The 16,739-nt window shown below is 45.2% G+C and overlaps 1 protein-coding gene across 3 annotated transcripts in view; it reads right to left on the reverse strand.

Annotated features, from left to right (window-relative positions):
• PRDM15 (PR/SET domain 15) overlaps positions 1–16,739 on the reverse strand; it is a 345,544-nt gene that overhangs the window by 107,923 nt on the left and 220,882 nt on the right. For all 3 annotated transcript variants that reach the window (XM_069202594.1, XM_069202595.1, XM_069202596.1), the window contains one exon: positions 14,563–14,697. In XM_069202594.1, the coding sequence (XP_069058695.1) occupies positions 14,563–14,697 (135 nt within the window). The remainder of the gene's footprint in view (positions 1–14,562; positions 14,698–16,739) is intronic.

The raw sequence follows: 16,739 nt of genomic DNA on the forward strand, positions 1-16,739 counted from the left end.
ACATGAAACGTAGCACAGTACTCATGAAGGGATGTTGAACAGTAGTAAGGAATCTGTAGGAGGTGACATCCATCAGGAGGTAAGTAATCCATTGGTTTAATAGACACTTCATCTCAAAGATTGTCGAAATGTAACATTTCTCAAAGCATCCTTACAAGAAGAGAGGTTGAGGGTAAACATACAAATTAGATCAAAAAAGGAAGTAAAACTGCCCTACCAAACGGATCGTCTTTTATCCATTTCCAAACAATAACTTTTGGTTAAAGAATACAAAAAGGACCAATGTTTTCTGAACTGACACCTCAGCAAAATGGACATTGCAGACCATGACCCTCCAGTAAGCATTGAACCCTTCTGGTGGAGACTTTATGATGAACAAAACAATGATTCACAGTCAGACATACATCTAGAAATAACTTGTTTCCTGGCAGTCTTGACTAGTTTACTTCGCTCAAAGCAGACAACTAGTATACCTGAATCCAGATAGACTGCACTCTGGAATACAGTGGGTGAGAACTGTCAAGTCGATGTAGCTTTCAAGCATCTTTAACTATCCCGCTATTTAGTCTTTTTTTAATTAAGGACACTGTGAATTAATGGATCTGAACTGTGTATGATTGAAGCCAATCAAGAAATGCATCGCAACACCAAGCTGCAAATGCTACCACATCGTTTTGACTAGAACACAAAAGGAGAAGGGCACTAGGCCACTGTCAACACTCATCACATCTGCAGTAAGCAGATATGAAGGTAAGGCTAGTCTTTTCAAGTTCCAGTAAACAGATTCACCACCAGTGGGAGAGAAAAACAGTATAACTGCGGTGCCTATTGTAAGTGAATCACAGCCTTCTGGCCCACTACTGGGCTCTCAGAATCACATGGCCCATGTGAAACAGTTTTTTTTTCGGATCACTTTCTGAGGTGGAAGCGTGTAATGGAGCTGAAAGTTCCATGGTAGAGAGAGAACGTCCCCTATTAACTTCATACTGAGGAATATTTGAAAGAAATTAAACTGCATTTTTTGTTTGGTACAAAATCTAGCTGCAGGATCCTAACCTTATGAATACTCCCCTCTAGTCTTCACACAGATCCAGAATATGTTACTCACCCTGTAAACAGGATTGTGGAATATAGAGCTGCAGATTTACACGTTCTGCATACTCCTGCCATCTAGTGTTGGTCTCTGATGTGTGCAACTTGTTTTTCTTCAAAAAAGTCTTTCAACATTTCGTATGGTTGGTAATGCGTGAAATCATCAGCTCCATTGTTACACTGTTTTCTGCACAGGGAGTGAGAACGAAGACGGAGCATAGAAAAAAAGAAGTTGACTATGCAAAACCAGAAAGTGAAAAGAACATCTGCAACAACCAGATGCCAAAAACAGATGCTTACCGAGTAAGTAGCATATTCCGTTAGTGGCATGTGTACTTAGTGATACACATGCTCTGCACAGACTGTAAAGCAGTACTAATCTAAGCAGTGGCTAGCCGGATGATGATGTATAGGGCTGAAAACGAGTTTGCAGCACAGCCTGGCAAACTTTGCTTGTCAGCGTACTAAGATGCCCACATAGTTGTGTCTGGTGAACGTGTGCGGAGTGAAAGAAATAGCTACTTTACATATGTCAGCTGAGGGAATGTTGACAAGGATGGCCATACAAGCCCCCTTCTTGCCAGTGGAGTGCGGTCTTGGTGAGGCAAGCAGTTGCCTTGACAAGCCATCTGGCTATGTCTCCTTTGGTTGGGTTTGTCCTTTGTGGTTTGGTGAGAGCAACATAGGTACTTAGTTTTACAAAAAAGTACACGAGGGCACGCATGAAATCCAGAGTAGGGAGGGCCCTCTGCCATGGAGACTGGCTGTGGGAAGAAAACCAGTAGCTCAATTGTTTGGTTAAAATGGAAGGGGGGATACCACATTTGGCTGAAACTTTGAGCTGGTACTAAGGATGACTGTCATTCATTCCTCCAGGTTAAGAGCTTGGAACTAGCTCATAAGCCTTACAGACATGATAGTGACAAGGAAAGCAATCTTATGAAACAGGAACTGCAGAGGGTACGAGTGTACAGATTCCAAAGGAGAACCTAGGAACCGAGTAAGTACTGTGTTAACGTTCCAGAAGGCGGCTGGGGTACCTTGGGCAGGATAACCCTTTTGAGCCCTTCCATGAAATGTTGATGTCAAGGACTGAAGAAGAGTTCTTTCTATTTTGTAAGTAAGCTTCGATTGCAGCCAGATGAAGGCGTACGGAAGTGTAAGTGTGGTCCGATGTCTGGAGATGAAGAAGGCAGCAGTCTATTGCTTGAACCACTGGTAAGAACGTATATATGTGTTTTGGAAGGCAATACTGGACAAACCTCTTCCACTTGGCCACACAGCAGGCCTCGTGTAGTTGATTTACGGGCCTTCTTAAGGATAGAGATACATTCTACAGGCAGATTAACATAACTGAACTATACGACCTCAAGAGCCAAATCATAAGACTGAGCTGCCTGGGGATGGGATGCCTGATAGCACCTTGGTTCTGTGTCAGAAGTTCTGGTGGGTTGGGTAGTTTCTTGTGGGGAACCACTGACAAGTCTAGAAGATTGACTGACCCCCGTGGGAGAGATTAGGAAGAGGGTGAGAGATGCCTGGTGAAGCTTCCAAACCACATATGGAAGGCATGGGAGAGGTAGAAAAGTGCGGGCAACTATCCCTGACCAGTTCTTCTATAGGGCATTGCTCACAGGCTGTGGAAACCTGGAGGAAAATCTTTAGCATTTTGGGCGGCTGTAAAGAAATGTATGTCAGAAAAAAAAAAAAAAAACAAGGTCGGAAGTACACGAGTACGACTTGATAGAGGAGTTCTCACTTGTGGACTTGTTGCTGCATCCAGCTGAGCGGGTCTTCAAAGTCGTGCCTATTCCTGGTAGGTATTCTGCCAGCAGTATGTTGTGGTGAAATGCCCAATGCCAAAGGGTCTGTGGCAGTGCTGGCAGCTTTTAAGAGTGTGTGACTCCCTGTTTCTAAAGGTAGTACGTGGCTGTCATGCTGTCTGGCTTGATGAGTACCATCTTGTGTTGGACCTGATGGAGGAAGGCCTTTAGGCCAGCAGCTCCAAGTAATTGATGTAAAAGCCCTAGTGGTCGGTGTAGGAAGTTGGCTCTGTATATACTATCTCAAAGTGAGAGATAGTGTGCACAGAGTCCAAGGGTTCCCCTTAGAGGTTGATAGTGGCAAAATTAGATAATACTAGTGCTCTGTTTTGTGGTAGTGTGGTCAAGCAGTAGGCTTATCATAGGGTAGTGTTAAGCATTTGTTGTACACACACAGGAAATAAATGAGAACACACACTCAAAGACTTACTCCAGGCCAATAGGTTTTTATATAGAAAAATATTATTTTCTTAATTTATTCTAGAACCACAAGATTCAGAATTTAGGTAAGTACATAAATTGTAAGGTACTTCACACAGGTTAAGTACGGAACTTTGAATTAAAACAGTAATGTACACAGTCTTGGCAAAAATGTCAATAAGCTATTTTAAAAGTGGACACTGCAAAAATCAACAGTTCCTAGGGGAGGTAAGTATTGGTTAGTTTCTCAGGTAACTAAAGCACTTACAAGTTCAGTCTCCTGGGCATAGGCAGCCCACCGTTGGGGGTTCAAGTCAACCCCACACACCCAGCACCAGCAACACAGGGCCAGTCAGGTGCAGAGGCAAAGAGGAGCCCAAATAACATAGGCACCTATGGAGGACTAGGGGTGCTCCGGTTCCAGTCTGCTAGCAGGTTAGTACCTCTGTCCTCAGGAAGCAGACCAGGAGGGTTTCGTAGAGCACTGGGGGGGTCCCAAACAGGTTCACAAAATACACCCTCAGGGGCACAGGGGCGGCCGGGTGCAGTGTGTGAACAAGGCGTCGGGTTTTGTGTTGAAATCAAAGGAGGATCCCTGGGGTCACTCTGGCGATGCAGGCAGGCAGGGCACAGCGGGGGCTTCCCGGGCCAGCCACTGACTGGGCTAGGATGAGGGCCACCTGCTGGTAACTCCTGCACCGGTGGTTGGTTCCTCTCGGTCCTGGGGGCTGCAGGTGCAGTGCTTCTTCCAGGCGTCGGGTTCCTTTGTTACCGGGCAGTCGCGGTCATGGGGAGCCTCTGAATCCTCTCTGCAGGCATCGCTGTGGGGGGGTGCAGGGAGGTCGACTCAGGGTGTCCAAGTCGTTGGAGTCACCTGGGGGTACTCTCTGTGGTGTTAGTTCTTCTGGACTCGAGCCGCGGCAGAGTGTGAAGACTCACGCTTCCGGAGTGAGGCTGGAGTCTTCTTTGGAGATGGTTTCTTTGTTGTAGTTTTGGACAGAGCCGCTGTCCTCTGGAGTTTCTTGGTCCTTTAGGTGCAGGTCAGTCCTCTGAGTCCTCAGAGGTCGCTGGTCCCGCTGGATGCGTCGCTGTGCAGGTTCTCGGGAGGCCAGAGACAGGCCGGTAGGGCTGAGGCCAAGTCAGTTTTTGTCTTTGTCGTCTCTGCGGGGCTTTCAGGTCAGCAGTCCTTCTTGTTTCAGGTTGCAGGAATGTGGTTTTCTGGGTTCAGGGTCGCCCCTAAATACTCAATTTAGGGGTGTGTTTAGGTTTGGGGCAGTAGCCAATGGGCAGTGTCCTTGAGGGTGGCTACACCCTCTTTGTGCCTCCTCCCTGTGGAGAGGGGGGCACATCCCTAATCCTATTGGGGAGAATCCTCCAAAACAAGATGGAGGATTTCCTAAGGCAGGGGTCACCTCAGCTCAGGATACCTTAGGGGCTGTCCTGACTGGTGGGTGACTCCTCCTTGTTTTTCTCATTATCTCCTCCGGACTTGTCACCAAAAGTTGGAGCTCTGTCCGGAGGGGTGGGCATCTCCACTAGCTGGAGTGCCATGGAGTGCTATAACACCAGGCTTGAGCCTTTGAGGCTCAACGCCAGGTGTTACAGTTCCTGCAGGGGGAGGTGTGAAGTACCTCCACCCAGTGCAGGCTTTGTTTCTGGCCACAGAATGACAGGCACTCACTCCATGTGGCCAAAAACCTGTCTGGATGTGCCAGGCTGGGAGAAACTGGTCAGCCTAGCACTAGCAGTTGGGCTGGTATACAGGGGGCATCTCTAAGATGCTCTCTGTGTGCATTTTTCAAAACATCCCACACTGGCATCAGTGTGGATTTACTGCGCTGAGAAGTTTGATACCAAACTTCCCACTATTCAGTGTAACCATTATGGAACTGTGGAGTTCATGTTTGACAAACTCCCAGACCATATACTCTTTATGACTACCCTACAATTACAATGTCTAAGAAGTTGCTTAGACACTGTAGGGGCATAGTGCTCATGCAATTATGCCCTCACCTGTGGTATAGTGCACCCTGCCTTAGGGCTGTAAGGCCTGCTAGAGGGGTGACTTACCTATGCCACAGGCAGTGTGTTTTGGGTATGGCACTCTGAGGGGAGTGTCATGTTGACTTAGTCCTTTTCTCCCCACCAGCGCACACAAGCTGTGAGGCAGTGTGCATGTGCTGAGTGAGGAATCCACAAGGTGGCATAATACATGCTGCAGCCCTTAGGGACCTTCCCTGGCCACAGGGCCCTTGGTACCAGGGTTACCATTCACAAGGGACTTATCTGTGTGCCAGGGCTGTGCCAATTGTGGAGACAAAGCTACAGTTTAGGGAATGAACACTGGTGCTGGGGCCCGGTTAGCAGGGTCCGAGCACTCTTTCCATCATAACTAGCATCAACAAAAGGCAAAAAGTTAGGGGGTAACCATGCCATAAGAGGCATTTTTCTACAGTCGGGCACCCATATGCCATGAATGGTCATATGCTGCAGACATACCCCCTGAAGGGAAGCGTCCATAGCGACGGTCACCTGTGGAACTGGGTTCAGAAAGTGCCGCCCTTCAAACAGGTTACTGCTGTTTTACAACTGCAGAAAGCGATTGCTGCTGGCCCGAATCAACACTAGCTCCTCCCATTGTCCCTCTGCCTGTAATCATTGTGAACCTAAGCACTCTCGTAGAGAACACATGTGTAATCTTGCATGGAGGCCTATGCCAATACAAGAGGTCATCATTACAAGAAGTCACATTACTGTTCTGACAATTAAGTGGCGATCTGACTGAAAAAGAGGCTGAAACACTTGGAAAGCTTGTACCTGTGCTTGGGTGGGTTAAGCTTTCTTGATGACGGTGTTGAGAACCATGCCCAGGAAGGGCTGTACCTGGAAGGGTTGAAGATGGTACTTGACTGTATTAATAGTGAAGCCTACATTTGATAGAAGGTCAAACTCCTGATCCCCACCCACTAGGCACTACACAATATAGGACCGGATTACCTCAACCGCCACCCAACAGAGAACTCCGTTCTTCCCAGCTCGCCCGTGCAGCCATTCAAAAGATCTGGCAAAGGACAGCAGAAGCAAGATCCTTATCCCACCTCGCAGCCCAGACATGGAACACGCTATGTCTCAAACTCAGGCAGACTGCATCACTGAAGCAGTTCAGGAAGAACATTAATACCTGGCTCTTCTACTGAGCAGACCGCCTGCAACCAGTGCCTTGAGACCCTATGGGTGATTAGCCAAGCTTTAGAAATCACTGATTGATTGATTGATTGATGGGCTGATTCCTCCACAACATCCGATTCTTCGAAGAACTCAAAGATGTTCTCTCATTCCTGGAGCTGCATTTTTGGTGTGTAAGTCTCCAATGACGTCAATACCAGAGGGTCTTCTTGGGGTGGAAGAGGATGCAGGCTGGACAGGCAGCCTTGTAGTGGTCAGGTGAGAGACAAAGGTTTGCAATGACACTGGGGGAAGTACTGAAAGAACATAATTTCCATCAGGGTACGATCATTATCAATGAGAATAACCAAAGACAATGTGTAAGGTCCCACAAGGGACTGGGCCTGAGTAGGGGTGTCAAGAGAAACTCAATCATCGAAGCCTGATGTGCCCAGAGACCAGAATATACCGAAGTTTGAAAGTATTTTGCATGCCAATAGGAGAGGTTAGGCCAAAGAAGTCCAATGACTAACACCATGAGGCTTTGATTCGTAGCGCGATCGGTACACATTCGAACCCGATGGTGGAAAAATAAAAATCTAACATTGGAGCGGATGCCCAGTCATAGGAGGAGTACACAAAAAAGTGATGGATGGAATGCTTGCATTAATCTCAGCCACTCTCAATCACTTGGGGTTGCATCCCAGTCCACTGTAATTTTGTACACCATGCCACCTCAGCTTGGACCCAGCCATGAGCAAATCAGTTGTGGCCCTGCTCCAATAGGAACAGTCCAGCCTGAACTGCCAGGTGAGGTCCACCTTTGAACTGGAACATAAGCAACGCTATGGGCTCATCAACCGGGTATAACTTAGTTCCAATGGCAGTGTGCACGGGACCCACATCTGGGCATACCCATCCCACTTAGGGCAACATAATTTAGTTTCACTGGAACCAAGCTATACCTCATATTTCCTAAAAAAAAAAAAACTATGAAGGAAATGTAGACAGTGGTCACTTTAGACCTGATTGTGCTATTGTTTTATACAGAAATAGGAACATTTTAAATTATGAGGCATTTTTTTCATTTATTATGTGTTTTTCTCTGGCAGATGGTAATTAAAGCCACTGTGCACACCCCCAGGGAAAAAAACAAAACAAATTTATCAAAAAATAAAATGCCACAATCTATAGTTTCTGCAGATTTATATAAATACAGTTTGCAACTCAAATGGATCAAAAGTGACTATTAACGTGGTAACATGATCGCACAAGGCCCTATGCAAAGGTTGACTGGCCATCATTCAGTTGTTTATTCAATAATTTGTTTTTTATACTGGTGCTATTGATGTGAAATCTTTGCCCAGGCAGTACTATCAGGTTTTCAAAATAAATAAGTGCTGTCAAAGAAAGTGCTGCATTGTGCTGCATAATTTACCTTTTCTTGCTGCATAATTTAGTCAGCCCAGTCATAATTTGATGCTCTCCCGCCGCATAATTCCAGAGACCCTGGTGATAGTACTGAATTTTCACAAGAAGCATGCCTGCTCACAAAGGTGCAGGGGTTACTACGTGAATGTGTGCTTCTTGAGATCAAAGGAAATTACTTCTATACTGGCAATGGCCCAGTAGCCCCCCAACAAGGACGTTTTGCTTAACCCATGACAAAAGTATGCAGCAAAGTGAAGTAATACATGTCTTTTTAGTGTCTTTGCAGGACCTGCAGCTTCATCTAATTGTTTATTTACTGCTGCACCCATCTCAGACGCACACCTCCACCAACTGATTCAGAACAATACTTCTGCCTTAAACTCGGACAGTGTTTTAGATTAAATTTGTTTAGCCAGTCAGTAGAGATGGCATCTTGGTGGATAAATGCTGCCCAGGCTTTAACTTGGGTTATGGAGGACATCCATGAGGCAGGATCAGATACTGAGACAGCAACTGAAGGACAGGAAAATGGGGCACATTCTGAAAGTGATTTTTCAGGCGATTCTGAGGGACATGATCAAGGCAGTCCTGCTGTTCCTTTACAAGCACTGTCTGTGCAGAGGAGTCAGCGTAGCCAGTTAGAAAAAACCAGGGTGCAGGCACGTGCAGTGGCAAGAAGAGAGAGTGCTCTCTTGGCAGCCCCCTAATTTAGTGCAGCCCTAAATTCTGTAGTCCACTTGTTAAACTGGATGTAAAGTACATACAGCCAATTGTTTGCCAATAGACTACGTCCATCTCTTTTTTGATGTTGACTTCCTTCAGCAAGTTGTGCAGCAAACAAATGTGTATGTCGAACAATTTCTGAGGGAGCATGGAGTACCCTGTGTGGCAAAAGCTAAAGTCTTTTGTAGTTTAAGACATGCTCTGTAAGGGACTGAGGAGGTCTTCCCCAGTATATTTGCCTCAAAAGGTATATATGTTCACTCAGTTCCACAAACTAAAAGAAGTTGGATTTAGCACAATGGGTGTGCTAAAGGCACATGAAAGACACACATTGCTCAACCTCATGTGGTTGTATTGGTAGCCGTTCGTAAAGGTTCACTGCACACACATTCAATAATGTCCACAGTGACAACTGAGGTGGATACTTGATAGGTAGTAAAAAACTTTTTTAAAAACCTGGTCAAACTTTTTATTCATTTGTGACGGTTGTAGACGCACCAACCGTGAACATGTCTGGACATACATATTTATAAAAGTTTGTTTGTTTGTTTTTATAAATGCAAGTTGGTTGATCACTGGTTGAGTGGTTGTTTTGAATGGGAATTCCTTCCTGTGGCATATGAATGGGATAGGCCTTTGGCTGGCAGTATGAAAGTCTTGAGTGTGGTGTGGACAGGCGTGAATGGACCATAAAACAGTGGTACCTTGATGTGGCTTTATTGCTCACCTAGAGTAGTCTTGGTTTCAATATTTGGACACTGTGATAAGTATTTGTTCTTCGAAGCTAGCATTTCCAGAGGTGCCAAAAACAACCAGTGTAACTGGCGAATTAACTTAAAAGAATTAGTGCCAAATTTATATCTGTTGTAGTATGGATACTCCATCTCAAAGGCGACAGAGTTTCCTTACCACCAAGATAATGGTCTGTTCACCCGATTTATATGTGGATGGACAAGTGGTGCAACAAAGGTGAAGACTACTCAGTCTCTGGCAGGATTATGGCCCGACTCAGTAAAAGACGCCCGAGGCCGACCTTTACGTCCTTCCACCTAATCTAGATGGGTGGACATTCAGGTCAGTTTTCACTGCCCATCACCACCTGGAAAACCCTGGCAGTAAGAAGTAGTGAAAACGGTCTAAAGCCCCCCTTGTCATGGGAAATAACTCCCATTGCGAGAGGGGCATTTTTTTCTCCCCCAAAAAGAAAATCTGACTTCAGGATTTTATTTTTGGAAATGTAAAAAAAATATATTTGATAGATCAGTGTGTCAAACATAAAAATGCATCGATGGGAACTGCTGTGAAGGTGGCTGCTGCCAATATTTTCAAATGAATGACAGATTTGCGGTCACAGCTTCTTTTCTGGGAGTGAAGAAATGCTTGAGCCAAGCAGCGTTGGCCTACTCAGTACCTTTCCCAGCAAAGGTAAAGGTCATGGTAAATAGGTCTAGCTATTTCTTCACTGAGCCGGCGGACGCCTAGGAGTGAGTGGAGAAGCGAAGATGTGAGCCCTCGGCTCTGCCAATGCCACGATTCCGAATGGATGGACCCAGCAGGGGGGTAAATGCCGAAAGCATGGAAATGGAGCCCAGAGTCAATAGCGCCACCACCCTAAAACGGGTCAGAGAAGAACAAATCCAAGTTCTGACGACTGCAACCACCTTATGGGCCCACCGCCTCCAGGTCCTGAGGACACGCCCTTGGATTTAGGCTTGAGTGCGTCAATTGGCTATGCGACATCGGTCATCGTACCAGGTGTTACTCCACAAACTGCAGATATTTTGGTATAAGGGGACTACAGGTAAGATGCACAGAGCCATGCTAATGAAATGTCTAATGCCGACCCCAACACAATACTCTTCTGGGATATGTATCAGTTCCATCTGTCCTTTCTGGGACTATTCTGGAGGAAGGGACTGATGGAATGGGGAACTGCTGGTGTGGGTACCTGAGGCAACCTGTTCCAAAATGGAGTACTCATACCATTTGAGCAATTAAAGGCTGATTGTGAATTGGCAGCAGGACATTTCTGGCTTATGGCCGGCTCTTGGCTGAGATGAACAAACACTGGCAGATTGCTGACATGGAGCAGCACCCACTGGTTCACACACTACACACTGCAGGTGGATGCCGTTGGTTGATCACCTGGTTCATGCTGGGCCTGGTTTATACTTAAAAGGACCCCTTGCTGCTTACCAAGAGGAGCTGGGAACAAGACATAGGCCGAGAACTGACAAAGATGGGACAGGATACTAGTATATCGACACAAACCTTCCCGTAATGCCAAGTTCTAATACATTCAACATAGCATTTTGCATAAGGCCTATCTCATCCCAGCAAGACTGCACAGGGTACTTGGTTCTGACTCAAGTTGCCATCAGTGTCAGGCACCAGAGGCTGACATGGCTCACATGTTCTGGGAATGCCCAGTGGCAGCGAACTACGGAGGGAGATCTCAGGCGTACTGACTGACCTCACAGGACAACAGAATCTCTGCACCCTGGAGAGTGGGATCCTGGGCCTTTTCAAGAGCAAGAAATCAGGGAGCGCTGCAAATCGTTTAATTGACCTAGCGTTGCTTATACTCTGCAGGTCTACTGCTATGCACTGGAAGGATCACACGTTACGTGGGTTAAAGCATTGGTGCGTTGTGACACTTAAGTGGGATAAAGCTGAATCTATAGAGTTCTTCCAGGCGGAGACTCAGGGGCTGCACAGGGTAACCTAGTGAACACTCTGCCCACGAGTTGAATGAGATTAAAGAGGATCTCCATTATTTCAGGAGAAACAGAGCCCGGTTATTGTTTCCTTAGGAGTTCTAGAGGCTCGGAGGTTTACCATTTCCTTCTCCTGAATCTGAGCTCTAAATGAATACACTATCCCTATGTGCAGGAACTGAGAATACATGTGGGAGGATCAATCGAAGGGAAGACAAATGTATTGCTTTCAAACTTCTATGCCTGAAAATGCAACTGCTATGACCTAAAGTTACTTTTGTTCATGCTTTGGACGATTTACTCCTGTCGGACTCATTATATTGTCATATATGTGCAGAGGCCATGGTGGGATTACCACACCTAGATATGTAACACAGATCAGTCTGCTTGTAACTTTTGTAACTTGCTTATGAGATGTTGAGATGAAAATCAATAAAAATTGTTTAAAAAATAAATAAATAGCGAGCTACTGCTCTGTGCTAGGGCCAACAATACCCATTTTTCACTCTACATATGAATTTGAATATACTCTGTACACAATTAAAAACCATTGTATGGTGCAGCTAAGTGTTTGGCTCTGCATACCTCGGGTTCTTGGAAAACCTACAAACCCTATATATTCCTGCTGCCAAGGGTCTTGCAGACATAATGCTATATTGTTTTTGTAAATTGGCTATTGTGACAAAAAAGGTGTAGATCCCAAAAAGTCTCAAATGGCAGTTTTAATCTACTCATCCTTAATATGACATTAGTTCAACAGTTACGTTTTTGGGGGAAAACCTTGAGTAATCTATCTACACATATGACTCCATGCAGAATTTGGAATTCTGTCTACTTTTCAGAAACCTTTCATGGGTCACCATGGGTTTCACACTAATTTTCATCACAAACTGGAAGTAGTTAAAAAGCACCTACCGATTTGAAAAATGCCAAAATTGTGTTTGTTTTATTTTTTTATGAAGCCATGCTTGTGCTGGAAAGCTTGGAAGATGGTGAGTTTAGCACCGCAAACCATTTGATGATGCCATGTTTAGAACAAGCATTGGCAAAACTAATAGGTCTAACCTACGTAAGAGCTATTGGCTTTGCCAATGTCTTTTTGCCATGTTGTACACCAGTGTGGCTGCTGTTCAGCATGACTAAAAGTTTGTGGCATAGAGGAGATTGGCATAGATTAGAGTGCATTGGCACAGATTAGAGTGCAGTGGAGCAGTGAAGTGGTGTAGAGTGGAGTGATGCAAAGTAAAAATCAGTGTTTGCAGCGTGGAATGGCGTAGAGTAGGGCAAAGTGGAGTGGTGCAGAACAGAGTGGGGTGGCCCAGACTGGAGTGGTGTAGAATGCAGCTCCAAAGAGTGCACTGGCATAAAGTAGAGTGAGGCAGAGTAGAGAGGTGTAGAGTGGAGTGGTGAAGACTAGAGTTGAGTAAAGTGGAGTATGCAAGGTGTTGTAGCTCACTGCCGTTACAGACTTAATTGAAATGGCCATTACATATGCACAGACATACAGTTTTACAGATAAAAATATACAGTATACAAACATTGTGTGGAAATGTCATCACTTAGTGTACTGCTTTATTTTGGTCGTATTAAAATATTTGTTTCCACCACACTTCAGAATTACAAAAAATTTGCTTTATTTGTGCTTTTCAAATTCTGATATATTCTGAAATATCTGCACAGTTCATTTACAGACATTTAAGCTTTGTTGTGTGTTAGAAAAGAAGCCTTTTGTTTCACAGCAGAGTTTTCACATGAATTGTCTCACTTCAAAGTCAAAGAAAAATAAACATCAAGTTCACTCGGAAGATACAGCATGACATTTGCTCTCCATCTTTCAATGCACAGCAAATGTGACAAGATAAGAACAAGATTTAAAGGCCGGTTTACAGAAAGCCAACATTCGGAAGGATACAGTAAACCTCAAGGGTAAGCAATGGGCGGAATGCATTTCCATGGAAGCTTTGAGAATGTCCACAAGACGTTGTTCGCAAACCAGAGCGCTGCACTGTCTGGTAGGCTTCGACTTCAAGAAAAATCTGAAACACTTTTTGCCCATTTTTCCCACCACAACTCAAAATGTCGCTATATTTTCCTCATCCTCTCAGTCCCCTCCAGGGGAATCCACAAAACCGGAGTACTTTTAGAATTCCCCAAAAGTTGACATGAGTGTATGGGGGTGTGGGGGACTGGAAGGGGGGTGAGTGTGGATGAGGGGGCGGTGGAGGACATCTCGGGAGTGGTGGGGGGGAGGGATGGGGGATGAGGCTCCTACCAGTAACAGGGAAGGAATTCCCTGTCACCGGTAGGGCCTACCACCATGGTTTTCGTGGCATTGCCAACGCCACGAAAACCATAGCAGTAGGCTGGCTCAAAATGCCGCTGGTGGTACTATAGCGGCCGCCAGGCTGGAGATTGATATCTCCGGCCCGGCGGCTGCTACCACCATGGCGGTCTGAGTGGAGAAGTGGCAGTTTGGCTGCAGCCAACCCACCATTCTCAAAGTGTTGGTATGTACCGCCAGCCTGTTGGCGGTACTGCTGCCACATTACCACTCACCGCTGGGGTCATAATGACCCCCTTAGTGTATCCAAAGAACTTGATTACTTCGGTGACAGAGTGGGGAGGAGTATATAGAAAAGGTATTTGAGGTGCTTGTTGGACACGTCTGAACGACTACATTCTCAGATGACGAGAGTTGGTCATTATTATATAATCATTTTGTTCTCTGCCTATCATTTCAATTGCATTTTCAAGTTCCCAAAAAAGCTCAGTATTAACTAAAACCCTGAAAACCAAGAGCAAATTTGAGTCCTGTATGACTATTTATAATGCTACGGGTTAGATATTGACAAGCGCTCTAACAAACTTTGCAAACTAAAGGGAACAGCAGCAGATCGCAGCTACCGTTTTAGGGCTTGACTGGCATCTTAGTTCAATCAGGAAGTCATTTTAAAGTTCTTCATGGACACCAAAGACAGGAAGGATTTGTAACAACTGCAACAGCAGCTAGGCAGAACAAGTCAGGCGAGTGCGATTGTCAGACCAGACTATAGAGAGTATAGGTTACGATGAACGTGTCATTTCTGATATTGGCTCTCTGCACCCACCTGCGAGATAGCCATATCTTCACCCTGGTGCGTTATATGTTCATTATATTATTAGAAGCATAAAAAAGTATTTTTTCAGGCTACCTGGCATCTTTTGCAGCTGTACTTGTGCAGCTCAACATCTGCACCCCCATCCGAATTCTCATCGTTTTCATCCGAGGAGATCCCAATCTTACTCAGGAAGTCATCCCTCTGATGATCATCCATTAGAGCGATATCCTGAAAAGAGAAAAAATAAACAAGTGTGTGAAAGCCAAAAGCCATTTTTTTACATTTGTGGACAAACAAACACTCCACACAAAACTGACTAGCAATGCCCTTCATAAAAGGCAGCTAAACCAAATGATGGCTAAATGATAAAAAGTACCACCAACGACATATTATGACTATATTAGGATAGGTAAAAATCAGAGCTTGAGGAGAGTTAAGTTAAGAATATTGGGCAAAAGGTCCACAGCACAGCATTGCCAAGCTGTGCAATCCTGCCCTGTATGGTATTGAAGGCCTGCCCTCTAGAGGATTCCACAACAGTTTATCAGCTTAGCTCCCCTGATGGGGAGTGGAAGTGGGCGTTCACCCAAAGTGGATCCCCAACCTGAGTGAGTGTAGCCAAACTCCTTCACCTCAAGTGAAGAGATAACCGATGGATGTGGCACAGGACTTTTCAACTGCACTTCTAGGAAAGAACTGCCTACTGGGATCACCTTGTTCAAAGTCCCCTGAAACCCCATAAGTGGGGTCCCTTGCCTAGCCTCTCCTCTGTGATATGTATGGTAATGTGTGTGTGTGTGTGTGTGTGTTCTTGGTGTTTCACTGTAACAGTAAGTGATGGTGTCCTTCTGGGCCACCATTTCTCTAGGTGCCAAGATGTTGGTCACCCTGTGGGATATCCATGGTATATATGCCAGCATTCATGTCCCTGTTCTCAGGCCCCCTCCCTGACAACAGTGTAACCTTTTGTATGGGAGGTTTCCCATCCTTTTCCTATGTTCACTGCATGTTTCCACTGCTGGAGTGACAGCCTTGCCTGCCTCCCCTTCTCATGTTGCTGGCTGTCACCTAACAATGGGGCTTTGTGTTATTTGAATGAACAAAATACAAGTACCGGTCTCACTTTGAGCTCTTGGTTCCTCAGGAACTGAACTGATGTTGGTCCCCAGAAGCCCTTAATTAAAGAAAATACTTAAGGGAAAAGCATTTCCCTCCGACTGTGAGAAGAAGGTGAACTACAAAGAAGGCAGATCCTTGATTGGTTCATGCTCCAGGGCTTGGCCACTAAAAATATAATAAATAGTTGAGGCTTCAGGGCAGTGATTAGCACATCAGGAGCCAGGAGGGCATTTACCAAGAGCAGACCTCTCTCCCTCACCAACATTTCCACCTAGTGCTGATCCTTCTGCTTCCAATCTTCCCCCTCTAATTCTACTTTCCCAGCACACTTCTCACACATCAATTGCCACCTGATGGCAATTTCAGTACCCTTTTAATACACTTCCCCAGTGACCCACACTCCATCTTCATCCAACTAAATAAACAGGACAGGCAAAATAATCCTTACTGGCTTCCTAGCTAAACATGTGAGAGCTGCATCTCCAACACCTTTCTGATCACCCCAGCTGCTGCTATCGAGCTGATGGCTAGCATTTGGAATTACAAATTCATGCTTTCTATTACATGTACACTAATCCGGTCTTAATGCTTCAAACATTTGTGTAAGAGTGACTATCCTGAACGTTTTCGTTTTGTGTACTTGTTGAGAGCCCGAGATCTAAAATCAGCGGCAAAAAAAGATCTGGAGCAAAACCTCAGTCTACTTGCGGCAGAATTTTGTTAATGGCCTGTTTTAAGAGCCTCAGCAAAACGCTGGCCAGAAGCTTTTCTTTGGGTACTTCCATTCTTGGTTGAATGATTGTTTAACAAACATTTCAAATTAAAAAAAACTGTACCACAGTTTCACCATTTGCAAGTCAGGTGAGTTTCTCCTAGTTCAGGAAAAGACTCATTAGCCAGCCAACCACAGGCAAAATGTTGCACACTGCCTATCAAAGCAGCTTCCTTTGAGCCTCAGGCACACCTAAGCGCAAAGCATAAGCTGCTGTCTTTTGTGTTCCTAGATGGCTTTCTCCACTAGTGTTGCCTCAGGAAATACTTCGCAAAATTAGGCTTCTTATCTATACTGGAGGACAGTAAACCATAGCTCTCATTTGGCGACAGTCCCAAAGATTGGTCAGCCTGCCTAGAGTATGTTTGTAAATGTGTGA

The sequence above is a fragment of the Pleurodeles waltl genome, chromosome 8 (assembly GCF_031143425.1).
Source record: "Pleurodeles waltl isolate 20211129_DDA chromosome 8, aPleWal1.hap1.20221129, whole genome shotgun sequence".
NCBI lineage: Eukaryota > Metazoa > Chordata > Amphibia > Caudata > Salamandridae > Pleurodeles > Pleurodeles waltl.